General features: G+C 39.4%; 1 protein-coding gene across 4 annotated transcripts in view; it reads left to right on the forward strand.

Annotated features, from left to right (window-relative positions):
* sin3aa (SIN3 transcription regulator family member Aa) overlaps nt 1–15,075 on the forward strand; it is a 125,293-nt gene that overhangs the window by 76,832 nt on the left and 33,386 nt on the right. For all 4 annotated transcript variants that reach the window (XM_043680523.1, XM_043680527.1, XM_043680524.1 and 1 more), the window contains 4 exons: nt 1,293–1,531; nt 5,986–6,169; nt 7,593–8,172; nt 10,395–10,564. In XM_043680523.1, coding sequence (XP_043536458.1) covers nt 1,293–1,531; nt 5,986–6,169; nt 7,593–8,172; nt 10,395–10,564 — 1,173 coding nt within the window. The remainder of the gene's footprint in view (nt 1–1,292; nt 1,532–5,985; nt 6,170–7,592; nt 8,173–10,394; nt 10,565–15,075) is intronic.

Here is a 15,075-nt window from a genome sequence, read left to right on the forward strand (position 1 = left end):
GATTATCAATGTAGGCTCTAAGACTCTAAGATGAGGCCATCGCATCTGGGAGACTTACTGACCTTTAGTCCCATTAGGTTTGGTAGTAATTTTGTCTCCAGTGGTAATGATTTTTTTTTAAGTCCCTTCTGTCCTTTCACCCCTGTGTTTTCTAGTATTTTTGGATTCTACTTTGTTTTTCCTGTGAAAACTGATGTTGTTTCTTTGTTTCCCGTATTAATTCCCCAGTCTCCCCTTCTAAGTACCAGTGCTCAGTTTTGATACTGTTTGCCATTGTAGAAGCTTTTAATATCTGGTCTTATATTTTGTGTTAGTTTTCTTTCATACTGTGTAATCTAATTGAAGGTAGAGGAGCCTTAAGCTACTGAATGGCTTCCTCCTGTCTCTAATACTTCCATGAAATGTGTGTGATCATTAGGCCTGTTAATGCTCAAAATTGAGGTCTATGCAAAAGGATTTAGTAATTTCTGTTGTGCTGTGGGATTTCAATTTGTTGAGTTACACACATTTAGGTTGCAATATTTAGACTTGAAATTGTAGACTTGTAGCACAGGACATGGGAGCTGGATTTGGTTTCTATGTTAAGTAACTGAAGTGTGACCTATGAGAAGTTATTGTTGTATCAAGATTAGGATTTAACCTGACTGCTTGTTTGTAATTTGTGCACTCTGGATCATGTGTACTTTCAACATCAGAGTTAAAATGAATCGTAAATAACATTGTAACTCAGACTTATCCAGGCTATTTTGAGCTATAATTGCAGCTATAATACTTTGAAAAAAAATTATTTCTATAGTCCTGCCTGTTAAAATATACTTCTGTTTTAAGGTGTGTACTGTTTACTATTTATTCCTTTAATTCAATTTGACAAAATGTAAGCTATTTTTCCCCTTCCTACATCTCTCCTCAGTTTCCAGGGGTGTACTATATGTCTTTTATTTTGTCAAATGAGTGAATCACAGTTTGCACAGAGACCTCTCCTAACGTCACTCAGTAACTAGCCATGTGTAGACTGTGCAGGGCACACTTGTTTAGAATACTCCAAAAAGGAATTTTCACACCCTGGATATCCCACAAAGCACTTGCTTTGTTTCAGGAACACATCATGTGGGTCTTGCGATGCCTTGGTGTAACTGTGAAGTTGCTCTTCCTGGAAAAATAAATGCTGGGAATTTGATGTGGAACTTTGTTTTTCAAAAATTTCATAGCTTTTCTTCATAAAGAATTTGAAAACTTTATCGGTTACAATTAAAATAAAAGCAAGTTCCTTATTCTTGGATTTTTTGGCACAGCTTGACGTTGTCTTGGAAACGAACTTAGCAACGATCCGTGTCCTGGAGACTGTTCAGAAGAAATTGTCACGAATGTCAGCGGAGGACCAAGCTAAATTTCGTCTGGATAACACTCTTGGTGGTACTTCAGAAGTCATTCACCGTAAGGCCATTCAAAGGATATATGCAGACAAGGCTGCAGACATTCTTGACGGCTTGAAAAAGAACCCTGCAGTAGCAGTACCCATTGTGCTGAAAAGGTAAAATATATTCTGGCCATGTGCTATAAGAAAGTTTCATTTGTACTGTACTATATATTGAAATCTTTTAAAGTTGCTTGTTTTAATATGCAACAACATATATATTTGGCAATAGTTTCACAAGATAAAATGACTGTATAAGTCCTTGCAATGCTTTCCGTATTAATAATTATTTGGTAGTACAGAACTTGAGTATTTCTGAAAAATGGCATTTTATTGAAGTTCTTCCTCTTTTACCATTAGGTCAATACGCAATTATACCAATTGAAAGGAAAATTACATTTATGAGAAGAGAGTGCTGATTATTTGATGTGAACTCTGATTGACAAAGCATTGCCATGGGAATGCACAAATTAATGATTGACCTTAACTTCTGAACTTCATTTACAGCCAGCTATTTCACACTTGCGCTATGTAAGAGCAACACAATTGGTGTTCACCATTAATAAGATGCTGCCATGAAGCCAAAAAGACATTCTTCCTATCACACAAATGAGCACTGAATTTCAGTGCTGGTGTGATGCCATGCCATGGTGTCAGCCATACATCCCAAAAATTAGCAGATCATATCAAAACAATATATCAGTTCAGGTATTCACAACAAACAAGGTACTGACCCAACCTGCCCACATTGCAACACAAGGTCCAACAATGGATGTGATTCTGCAACTGGACAACATTTCTGAATAATTCTGAGTGTGCACAGAATTTTGCAGGCAGCCAATTTAGGATTGTCATTCAGGCCCATGGTATGATGCGCTTACATAGACTGGAAGCTACGTGTATTAATTTTTTTATATGTTACACATATTTGGGTGGCATGTGGCTCAGTGGTTAGCACTGCTTCCTCATAGCACCAGGGACCCAGGTTCAAGTCCAGCCTCAGGTGACTGTCATTGTGGAGTTTGCACAATCTCCCAGTCTCTCTGCAGGTTTCCGCTGGGTGCTCTGGTTCCCTCCAACAGTCCAATCATGCTAAATTGTCCATAGCATAGGCTAAGGAGATTAGCAATGGTAAATTTGGGGTTATGGGGATAAGTTGAGGGTTTGGGTGGGATGCTCTTTGAAGGGTCAGTGCAGACTCGATGGGCCATATGACCTCTTTCTTCACTGTAGGGATTCTATGATTCTAATACAGAGACTCTGTTCTGTGCAAACAGAGCATGTGCATTCACAGAACCTGTTTCAAATTAATCCCCCCCAAAAAGATGACGGCCATTCACTGGCTCATTGATTAGGTTTAAAATTTATCGAAGCTTGACAGTTAATTATCATTCTTCGTGACAATCTCCTCTACCAATCAAGAGTTCACTTGCCAACCAATCAGTACTCTCCACTGATGCAGTATGAATATTGATTTGGTATTCTTATGAATTGTCCTGATGAGTGCAAGATGAAAATCTTCGACAAAATGTGTCTTTTTCTTCCAGCGACACTAAAGTTTCCACATTGTATTAAAATGTGCATTGTATCTCGGTGCATAAATATCTCAAGTCTAGATATTGTCGTTAGCAATGTTAACAGATTTATACCCTCTGTTATTCTAATGCAGGAGCTTTTCCTACCAAACACCATTGAGAATAAGTTGGTTAGCATGTGTGAAAATGGCAGGCACAGGAATGTCCTGCAAACCTCCTAAACATGTGCTTGCCATCAATAATTGCTCAGTTATAGTGTCTGCATAGTTATATAAAGCACTTGATAGAGAATTTGGTCTTTGTGCTAAAGTGACCAGTCCCAGCTGTGTTAGTGGCAGGATTCTGTTGCTGTCCTCTACATGACTGAATTGCAGAATGATTATAGCACATTATGGAGCTAGTCAGTGAGTCTGTCCAAATTTACCTGTTGCCCCTGAGAAGTGTCCTGGCTTCTTCCCATAGTCCCAAACACTCTCTCTCTCTCTCTTCCTTTTTAGATAACAAACCCTTTTGAATGCTGTGATTGAACCCTGTCTCTGCCACATTGTCAGACAATGTATTTTAGATCTCAACCATTTGCTACATGAAAACATTCTCTTCATATCCCCATTGCACTTTTTGCTAATTCGCTCAAATCTGTGCCCTCTTGCTTCTAATCTTTCGTCTGTCAAATCTCATTTCAACCTTCTCTTTTCCAAGGTAGAGTCCCAACCTCTGCAGTTAATATATTTTAGCATTGTTCAGGCTGAAGATAACATTGTGATTTCCACTATTAGTTGCTGTCTACTGACTGTAAGGACACCTATGATCCTTGCAAAGCTAGTTCACAATTAAAGGAAGAGTTGGCAAAAGAGAGCCAATTCACACAAAATCCTCTGTGTCATATATTTTGTTCAGACCCTGGTACAAAGAACAGAAACTTGGGTCAGGGACTAGAGGGTTGTTAGTGCTTCTGAAATCACAACCCAGCAATAATCATATTTTTCAGGTGGAGGGAGAAAGCAGTAGAAAATATTTGAGAGGGCGCATCATAGATTGTAGATATTCTGAAACAGGACTACCTTTCAAAAATAATTTTGAACATGCAGAAGGACAAAACATGGTATTAGAATGAGCTATTGGGCTGAATCCAAAGATCCATTACTAAGGTTTCCTGCTTTTTTGCAATCCCCTTTCTTTGCCCCATCTCCCCAATCTGGAAGACAGAAAATGTCTCCCATAAGTACCAGTTAGAAACTTCTAGGAACTGTGTGGTTTTCCACAGTTTTTACTGTCCCTCTGGCATCAGTCTTGTGATTGAGAACTGCTTTCTCAAGACGTATATGGACTGTTTAGATGAATACATGAAACACCACAGCATACAAGGCTATGGGCCAAGTCGTAGAAAATGGAATTAGAATAGTTGGATGTTAGAATAGATGGATATGGACATAGGCCCGGATGAGATGTGCCCAAGGCTACTGTGTGATGTAAGGGAGGAAATTGCAAGGACTCCAACATTAATTTTAAAATGAGCTCTGGCCACATGAGGGGTACAGGACGACTGGAGGATCGCTACGTGGAACTGTTTATCAAGATGGGTGGTAAAGTAAACTAGGAAACTACAGACCAGTGAGTCTAACATCTGTGGTATGGCAACTATTGAAAAAAGTCCTGAGGGAGAGAAATAATCTCTGCTTGAAGATTTATTAAGGATAGTCGGGTTGTTATCTAAAGAGGAAAAGTGTGTTTTTGAGGAGAGGAACATAATTAACAAATTTGATTGAATTATTTGAGCAGATGATTTGGTGTGTAGCTGAGGAGAATGCAATAATCTACATGGAATTCAAGAAGGCTTTTGACAAGTTCTCACATGGTAAACTGGTTAAGAAGCTTAGAACCCACAGGAACTGGGGCAGTTTGGCAAATCTGATCTAAAGTTGGCAGGAAGCGATGGGTGCTGGTCAGAGGTTACTTTTATGATTGGAGACCTGCATTCAGTGGTGTACCACAGGGTTCAGTGGTACCACTGGATCCATTGCTGTCTATAGTGTACATGAATGATCTAGATATGAATGTAGGAGGTATGACCAGTAAGTTCATAGGTGACATGGAAATTGGTGCTGTGGTAAGTAGTGAGGGATAAAGCCTTAGACTACAGGACGATATATTTGAGCTTGTCAGAGGGGCTAAATAGTGGCAAGTGGAATTTAATGCTGAAAATGAATGAGGTGATGCATTTTGTAGGGATTAACAGGTAGGGGAGTACATGTTGAATGGTAGCACCCTAAGAAGTACAGAGGATCAGAGGGACCTTGGTGTGCATGTCCACAGATCCTTACAGACACAGGACAGGTAGATATATTAAAAGCATAAGGGATACTTGACTTTATTAGTCAAGGCTTTAAGTGCAAGAGCAGTGACGTTATGATGGAGCTGTATATATTGTTTGATTAGACCACAGCTCTGGTTGTCACACTGTAGGAAGGTTGTGATTACAGTACAGAGCGTGCAGAAAAGATTCACCAGGATGTTGTCTTGGCTGGAGAGAAACTAGATGGGCTGTTTTCCTCCGAGCTGGAAAGGCTGACTGAGGATCTGATTGAAGTGTACAGACTTCTGAGGGGTGTAGATAGGGAGAAACATATTCCCTTTGCAGAAGTTTAGAGGGGATTCAAGGAAACATTTTCACTTCAAGAGTTTATGGGTACGTGGAACTCAGTGCCTGAACACGTAGGAAAGGTAGGAATTCTCAAGATGTATATGGACTATTTAGATGATTTTATGAAACACCACAGCATACAAGGCTACGGGCCAAGGAGTAGAAAATGAGATTAGAATAGATGGATATTTGATAACTGGTATAATGGGCTGAAGAGCCTCTTTCTGTGCTGTAAAAACTCTATGACTGTATAATTTTAGGTTTCAGCATAATGCAGTAACCAGTATTCTCCCCATTTCACTGAAGCTGGATTTTGGTTTGTTCTCTCGCAGTCTTTGCTTCTGTCTCATTTGAAGTTTTTGTTAGAATTTCTCTTTTTTGCCTTTCCTTCTCAGATTAAAAGCAAAAGAGGAAGAATGGCGAGAAGCACAAAGGGGTTTCAATAAGATTTGGAGAGAGCAGAATGAGAAGTACTACCTGAAATCTCTTGATCATCAAGGAATCAACTTCAAACAGAACGATACCAAAACCCTGCGTTCTAAAAGCTTACTGAATGAGATAGAGAGCATATATGATGAGGTATACAGCACATGTGCAACTAATGTTTGTTTCTGGGAGAGGGGGAAAGCATCTCCAGCTGTGATTCAAGGTCCATTTGTCTACCATTTGTCTACTGTGATTATTTGTTCAGGACTGTTGATCTGAGAATTTGATGAGAAGTGTGATGCAGTTTCAAAGATTGTGACTACACGTCACTGGGATTTTCTGACATTTTGCCTAGAAATTGCTGCCAGTAGTGGAAATTGTGACTATCTCTGTTTGTGAATCTCCCTTCCTTTCCCTTAGTATTTCTTCCTTAACTCCAGTTCACAATGCTATGTCCCACCCACTAGATTACACCCATATTATCCCGACTCAAGACTCCTGCAGTTAAACTAATTTCCTAACCAGGTCAATAATTTGCTTTTAATTCCAAGAGCTTTAGCCAACAGTCCATTCTTAAAGGAGTATTTTAACGTTTCAAGGAACAATGAAGCCTGTAACCTGTGGGAAGCCAGTTCTTGAGGCTTAGGCAATGTAAAGTTATTCAGTAAATAATTTTCCTGTAGCCCTTGGCAGGCGGTATTTTTGTGTCCTGTTGATAATGTCTGTTACCTGTCTGCAAAGTATATCCATTACAAACATTGGAGATTGGCTTAATGTTCATTTCAGGCTAGTAACATGTGTTTGTGCATCACTGATCCTGCTAAATGTGTAGAAGGAAACTGCAACCTGTATTAATTTTGTAAGTGCATAGCTCAACAGGAATCACCTTATACAGTTTCAATTCAGAATCCTGGCAAGTGAGATTTAATGCTTTATTTCACAGTTGGGGCAACATCATTGAGACATTAATGATAAACTGTCCTTTGTTGGCAAGTTTAAATAACTTCTGAATTTTCTTTCATCTATTACAAAAATGCACCAACTGAAATATCTGGGTGTGTCAGTTTTGGTTCCTTGGTACTGAATCTAATGCTTGTGAATCCTCATTCTGGTGATTTGACCACACAATGCTGTGCTGGCATCTCCTGCAACCCTGAGGGAATGCTGCACCACTAGAGGTACCATTTGGGTGAGATTTTACTCCTCTTGGGCAGATGGAACCCTGTGCCACTCTTTTTAGGAGAACTATAGGAGGTCTCTTTGATTTTCAACTAACATCACTAAAAATATAAGATCTTTAATGTCTGTGGGCTCTTATGAACAAATTAGTTGTTTCAATTCCAAACATTGCATCAGTGACCACATTTCAGAAGTATTTAATTAGCACTTTGGAACATCCTGAGGCCATGAGAAGCATTGTATAAGTGAAGTTTTTCTAGGAAAGTGAAATGGCTCAACATAGCACTAAGACAACAAATTGGATCTGGATTAAATTCTGTACTTATAAAATATAATTAAATCTTTTCAGTATATTTATGCCTAAATATTTCTCTTCTTTTATTTGTGGCATTTTTAGCGACAAGAACAGGCATCTGAGGATCACACACATGTGACATCTGGTTCTCACTTAACATTTGTTTACGAGGACAAGCAGATCATGGAGGATGCAGCCTCTCTCATTATTCATCATGTGAAGCGGCAGGCTGGGATACAGAAGGAAGATAAATACAAAATTAAACAGATAATTTATCACTTCATCCCAGATCTATTGTTTGCTCAGCGTGGCGAGCTGTCAGATGTGGAGGATGAGAAGGAAGATGAGGAGGATGAGGAAATGGACATTGACGAGAGCACAGGGACAACAAAAAAGCACAATGGCATTGGCAGTAGCCCTTCCAAGCCAAAACTGATGTTCAGTAACACAGGAGCACAGAAACTGCGGGGCATGGACGATGTATATAACCTTTTCTTTGTGAACAATAACTGGTATATCTTCATCCGGCTTCACCAGATCTTGTGCTCACGACTTCTGAAGATCTACAATCAGGCAGAGAAGCAGATTGAAGAGGAATGCAGAGAGAGGGAACGGGAGATGCTGACAGGAAAGCGGGACAAAAGTGACAGTCCGGCTATTCAGCTACGACTGAAAGATCCGAGTGAGTATACACTGGAATCTCAGTAATCCTTCTCTCTTGGGAAATACTAAATACAGTCACTTTATTTTCCCACAACCAACAAACTGATAGTGATGGTCTGACAGGATCTTTTATGATATATTTTCTAATGCTAAAAAGAGACATGTTGTCAAAGCTTTTTGTCTAGCACTCATCAGAACAAACACAAGAATGCCAAATTGCAAATGATCGCAACAATTCATACTATAGCAGGAAAAGGGTGCTGATTGGTTGGCAGGTAAACTTTGACTGGCGTAAGTACTGCCATGGAGAAAGCAATGATGCCCCATGGTTGCTGGTGACATTGGTTGCTGTATTTTGGCATTTTTACTAATCTTTTCCACATTGAGAAATAGAAGACTGAATTTCAGTGTCGTATTTTTACAGACAAGGGAATCTCTGCAAGATTAATTAAAAATGACACTTAGATGAAATGCAGTTGGTAAACTGATGTAGTTTTATTTCTTCGTAGACTAAAGAGTGTGCATTTTTCTCATTATGAATAAATTTTTTTTGCTAATGAGCTGAGAGATAGTTAAAAGTAAAGCATGACTGTTGTTCTTAGTATAAGTAGAAAAAAAGAAATAAAGTTGGAAGTTAACATTACTGTCCTTCCCAGTATTAAGTGAAAAAATAAGGAATAAAGATAAAAGTTGAACATTCTACAATGCATCGGTTGCAACAGACTTGAGTTAAAACAGGCTTACTAACTGTATAAAATCTGTTGCAGTAATTTTGATCCTAGTAAACTGTGGCTGATTTTGAATTTTGTTTTGCATGTTTTTGTTTGTCTTTCTTTGGTCTATAGATATGTATAGTGCTGCAGTAGCACTTCTAGTAATGTGACTGACTGGTTAACATCTTTCTGCGCTAACACAGTCTAGTAAACAGCAAGCATAAATTGTACTGAGGAGAAGAGCCAAATAGAATCACTGGTAACCTCTTGAACCAAAAGGATGCAGCCCACTGCTGTGTGATTTGATCACATGATCGAAACTGTTGTTCAACTGCAATATTGAATATGTCAGCATGATTTGAAGTTGACATCCTCCTGATAAGACTTTAAAGTAAGGCCCTGGGTGTTGAAGATAACTATGGCACTATTCCATGAAGAACAGTGGACACACCCACTATCCTGATTATATTTGACCAGCACTACTGGAAACAGATTGCTCATTCACCTAGTCGCTGTTTGTGGGATCTTGCTTTATGATCACCCGTACAACAGCAACAATTTCACAACATAACTAATTCTGCATGAAATGCAGCAGAATATTCTTAAAACAGTTTGTATATGTACTGTTTCTAGTACTTAAAAAGCCAACAAAATATTGTCAGTGTTTCTATGATAGGCAGTGTTTAGGTTTGTTATTGAAATTATAGTCTTATGAAGCTATTTTCTCAACTTCACACTCTGTCTTGGGCTAGTCACTAATGAAGAGAATAGAACATAGTAATGAGGCAATGCTGAAAGAGTTTTCAGGCTAACAGAAAAATTCTGGGAAATGCTATAAATAAATAAAAGCTGAAATATTGCAGGTTGGCTGGAAGTGATGATTACGGTAACTTAATCACAAGCGAGAACTTAGAATGTCACTTTAAATCTGTGGTATTTTTGATGTTTTGACATGTTTCTCACATTGGATTTCCTCAGAAATCTTCTCCTTCAGGATAATTCATTTTAACATGTGATGTGATCTAAGGTTCCTGTAATAAAGCAGAAAAGTAATTGCATTAACTTTGTATGGGATGGTACAACACAGGAGCTATTTGGCATATTTTGAATGCTTTGAAAGAATTATCAGTTAGTCTTATCCCCCTGTTCTTTGCCCTGCAAATCTAAGCATACTGCTATTCCCTTTTCAATGTTGCCATTGAGTCTACTTCCACCACCCTTTCAAACTGCATTTCAGACCTTGTGTAATTTTGTAATACACAAGATGGGGAATGCATATTATATGAGGTGCTGTGTACCTCAGATGTCAAGAATGGTCATTTATATGTGCACAAGCGTGGTGTAAGGAGCTGAGTTTTACATGTGGCAGCAGAGGTAAGCATTTTTGTTTTATGTATATGAGAGTCTTGTTTATTTGGGGTTGTTTGTAATACTTGCATTGCCATAAAATGCACAGGACAAAATGTGATGGGAATAACTTTGAATGTGCAAGGCTTGATGGTGTAACATTTTTTTAAACAAATTTCAGTGGATATCGATGTGGAAGACTATTACCCAGCTTTCCTTGATATGGTCCGGAACCTTCTGGATGGCAACATGGACTCATCCCAGTATGAGGATACACTTCGGGAAATGTTTACAATTCATGCATTCATCGCTTTTACAATGGATAAACTCATTCAGAGTATAGTCAGGCAGGTAAGCTGTGGTCAGTCAGAATTCTTGCCATTTCTTCCTAAGTCTTGATTTACAATCCTGATCTAAAACCACGATAAATTGAATCACAGTGTACCTCTCTCCTATCCATATTAAGCAGACCTTCAAGATTCCCAAGGAGCTTCATATGTTTGCCCAGTGTCAAAATTGAAAACACAATTACACAATAAATGTTGGCCTTTTTCAATTTGTTCACACTTTACACGGCTTGATTGTTTATGGTAAAAGATATTGATAAACATTGGAGTTTGCTCTGGAAAATCTCAGTAACCATTTTTCACTTAACATGCTGCCTTCAGATGAGACTGCCACCTCATCATTGCAATCACATATGCTTTTGTGTGTTTTTGTGCTATGGTGCAAAATCCCAGAACAATTCAATGATTTTTGCAGTTTCAAGTGGGGAAACAGATGTGTAAGCAGACAGGCAGATATTAATTGAACCCTTCAGGGTCATCAGAGTGAAAATCTTCCTTTTCTTCCAATGATATGTTTCATCCACTTTCCTGATCTATGCCTCAAAATGCTGGAGTTTAGCCAAGTAGTTTTGTTAGCCTCGCTGCATGTGTGTATCTCAACTTCTGAAATCCAAAGTGGCTTTGTGTCACTTTCGCATCAAGGTGAGTCTATCCACTCCAGTTACTTCTTAAACAAAATATACTGATGTTGATATTTGGAGAATCCTTAAGAAGGGATGCATATTTGTTCCATTGTTTATGACATATATGGTTATATTGACAAAAGGCTAATTTGACACTAAGCAGAAATGAGCTGCAGGTGGGAATTGATTGAGCATGTGGATGTTGAGAAGGTACATGAGGTTTAGGAGAGACGTTGCAAGGCTGAGACATTTACAAAGATATGAAGTGTAACATCATAATAGTTTCAACCTGGCTAGTGTTGGACTAGACCATGCTGAAACTTAAAAGGTTTGGGCTGGGGATGTAGCTTGGCAGAGTTTGGACATAAGAATGTAGGCAAGTTGCAAAGAAACCCAAGTAGGACGAGCTTGCCCTTTTTGGAGCAGAGACAGGATTAACAGCTGTGGTAAATGAAGACTAGTCATAGAAATTAGGGATCTCTGAAGAGTTTTAGAAAGGTGAAGACTTTGCCACAGAGAAGAAGAGAGAATGAAATTAAATCTTATTCTGGAGAACTACTAGCTGTGAGTGAGCAGAAGGTAATGTCATAGAATTAAGACATCTGCCAGAAGAAAGGAAACTTAAGAATTGGGGTAAATTTGAAGACTTATCCAGTGGGGCACAGGTTTTATCCCTGTGATAACTCACTCTGTCTGACTCATTTTCTGTCCTGCTGTTGATGCCTCATGTTTCTTTGCCTACTCCAAGGGAGTTTTAGAAATGATGAATAATTCCTGCATGGCCTTCTGCTTCTTACCCTCATTAACTTGAGGTCATCCAAAACTCTGCCAATGTCCTGATTTGCCCTTGTGCACACTGACTCACACTGGCTCTCTTTAATCCAAGTTACAATTTTAAAATTCTTGCACTTATTTTTAAATTCTTCTGTGGACTTGCCTCTCCCTGTTGCTATAATCCCATCCAGTCCCACAACCATCTGAGAAGTCTGTGCACTGACATCTTGATTTTCCACACTTGGCCATTGTTCATGCCTTCAGTGACCTGGGCCCTAATCTCTAGAATTCCCTTCCTACAAGAGTCAGTCTCTTAACCTGACTTTCCTCCTTGAAGATGCTCATTAAAATCTACCTCTTTGGCCAAGTTTTGGTCATCTGCTGTAATATGTCCTTATGTTACTTGGTTTCAACTTCTGTTTACGATGACAAAGCAATAACTTTTATGTTAAATACTCGATATAATGACAATTTATTGTCATAATTTTTGCATGATTTGGAGTATGTTTAAATTGTCCTCTAATGATGTGTTAGTCGAAACATTTCATTATCCCTTTTATTTTTCTAAAACAATACTTTGTAAGTTATAGCTTTAAATTCAGTACCATTATTAAACAATTGCCTGTGGTCAGGTGCAGTTAGGATCGCTGTTCTGGTCCATAAAGCAAGGACAAATTTGTTTTACTTCTGATTTTACTTATGTTGTTTTAATTTCATGGGTTTGGAAATTCATGTGCCTTCTCAATAAATAACACTTATTGGTATGGATCTTTTTGAATTGCTTAGAAATGAATGAAAGTTGGATAAAAGTTTTTCTGTGAGCAGGAAGAATTCATGGTGCACCTTATTACAGGGTAGTGGCAAAAAGCTTGGAAGCTGCTGCCATAGGCAGTGCATTTTAGACTGACAGTTGTATAAAAAGTGCCCGTGTAAAGAGAAAACCAGAGCCATTGGTAAGACTCATAGAGTCATAGACATGTACAGCATGGAAACAGACCCTCCGGTCCAACTCGTCCATGCTGACCAGATTCCCAACCTAATCTAGTCCCACTTGTCACACTTGGTCTATATCCCTCTAAACCCTTCCGAATCATATACCCATCCAGATCCCTTTTAAAAGGTGCAATTGTACCAGCCTCCAGCACTTCCTCTGGCAGCTCATTCCATACATGCACCACCCTCTGTGTGAAAAAGTTGCCCCTTAAGTCTATTTTATATCTTTCCCCTCTCACCGTAAACCTATGCCCTCTAGTTCTGGACTCCCCCACCACAGAGAAGAGACCTTTATCTATTTATCCTATCCATACCCCTCATGATTTTATAAACCTCCATAAGGTCACTCAGCCTCCGACACTCCAGGGAAAACAGTCCTAAGCCTATTCAACCTCTCTGCATAGCTCAAACCCATCGCCCTGGCAGCATCCGTGTAAAAATTTTCTGAACCCTTTCAAGTTTCACAACATCTTTCCGATAGGAAGGAGACCAATACAGCTGCAACATGACCTCCCAAATCTTTTATTTAATTCTCTGTCCAATAAAGGAAAGCATACCAAATGCCACCTTCACTATCCTATTTACCTACGATTCCACTTTCAAGGAGCTATGAACCTGCACTCCAAGGTCTCTTTGTTCAGCAACACTCCCTAGGACCTTATCATTAAGTGAATAAGTCCTGCTAAGATTTGCTTTCCCAAAATGCAGCACCTCGCATTTATCCAAGTGAAACTCCATCTGCCACTTCGCAGCCCGTTGGCCCATCTGATCAAGATCTGAGGTAACCTCCAATTTTAGTGTAATCTGCAAACTTATTAACTATGCCTCCGATGTTCATATCCAAATCATTTACATAAATGATGAAAAGTAGTGGACCCTGCACCGATCCTTGTGGCACTCACTGGTCACAGGCCTCCAGTCTGAAAAACAACCCTCCACCACCACCCTCTGTCTTCTACCATTGAGCCAGTTCTGTATCCAAATGGCTAGTTCTCCCTGTATCTGTGAGATAACCTGTCTTCCATGGGGAACCTTGTCGAACGCCTTAATGAAGTCCACATAGATCACAGCCATGTTGACTCTCCATAATCAGTCCTTGCCTTTCCAAATACGTGCACATCCTGTCCCTCAGGATTCCCTCCAATATCTTGCCCACCATCGATGTCAGGCTCACCTGTCTATACTTCCCTGGCTTGTCCTTACCACCTTTCTTAAATAATGGCACCGCATTAGCCAACCTCCAGTCTGCTGGCACCTCACCTGTGACTATCGATGATACAAATATCTCAGTAAGGGGCCCAGCAAACACTTCGCTAGCTTCCCACAGAGTTCTATGGTACACCTAATCAGGTCCCTGGGGATTTATCCATGAAATGCATAAACGCATACTGGACATCCAGTACTTCCTTCTCTGTAATATGGACATTTTTCAAGATGTCCCCACATTCTATATCTGCCATGTCCTTCTCCACAGTAAACACTGATGCAAAATAGTCGTTTAACATCTCCTCTATCTACTGCGGCTCCACACAAAGGCCGCCTTGCTGATCTTTGAGGGGTCCTATTCTCTCCCGAATTACCCTTTTGTCCTTGATGTATTTGTAAAAACCCTTTCGATTCTCCTTAACCCTATTTGCCAAAGCTATCTCATGTCCCCTTTTTGCCCTACTGATTTCCCTATTAAGTATACTCCTACTGCCTTCATACTCTTCTAAAGATTCAATCCATCTATCCTGTCTATACCTGACATATGTTTCCTTTTTGTTCTTAACCAAACCCTCAATTTTTTTAATCATCCAGCATTCCCTACATCTCCCAGCCTTTCCTTTTACCCTGACAGGAATATTCTGTCTCTGACTGTCGTTATCTTATTTCTGAAGACTACCCATTTTCCAATCATCATTTTACCTGCGAACATCACCCAAACAGCTTTTGAAAGTTCTTGCCTGATACCACCAAAATTGGCTTTCCTCCAATTTAGAACTTCAGCTGTTAGTTCCGGTTTAGCCTTTTCCACCGCTATTTTAATACTGATAGAATTATGGTCGCTGGCCCCAAAGTGCTCCCCCACTGACTCCTTAGTCACCTGTCCTGCCTTATTTCCCAATAGTAGGTCGTTTTGCAC

This window comes from Chiloscyllium plagiosum, chromosome 40 (assembly GCF_004010195.1).
Source record: "Chiloscyllium plagiosum isolate BGI_BamShark_2017 chromosome 40, ASM401019v2, whole genome shotgun sequence".
Taxonomy (NCBI): domain Eukaryota; kingdom Metazoa; phylum Chordata; class Chondrichthyes; order Orectolobiformes; family Hemiscylliidae; genus Chiloscyllium; species Chiloscyllium plagiosum.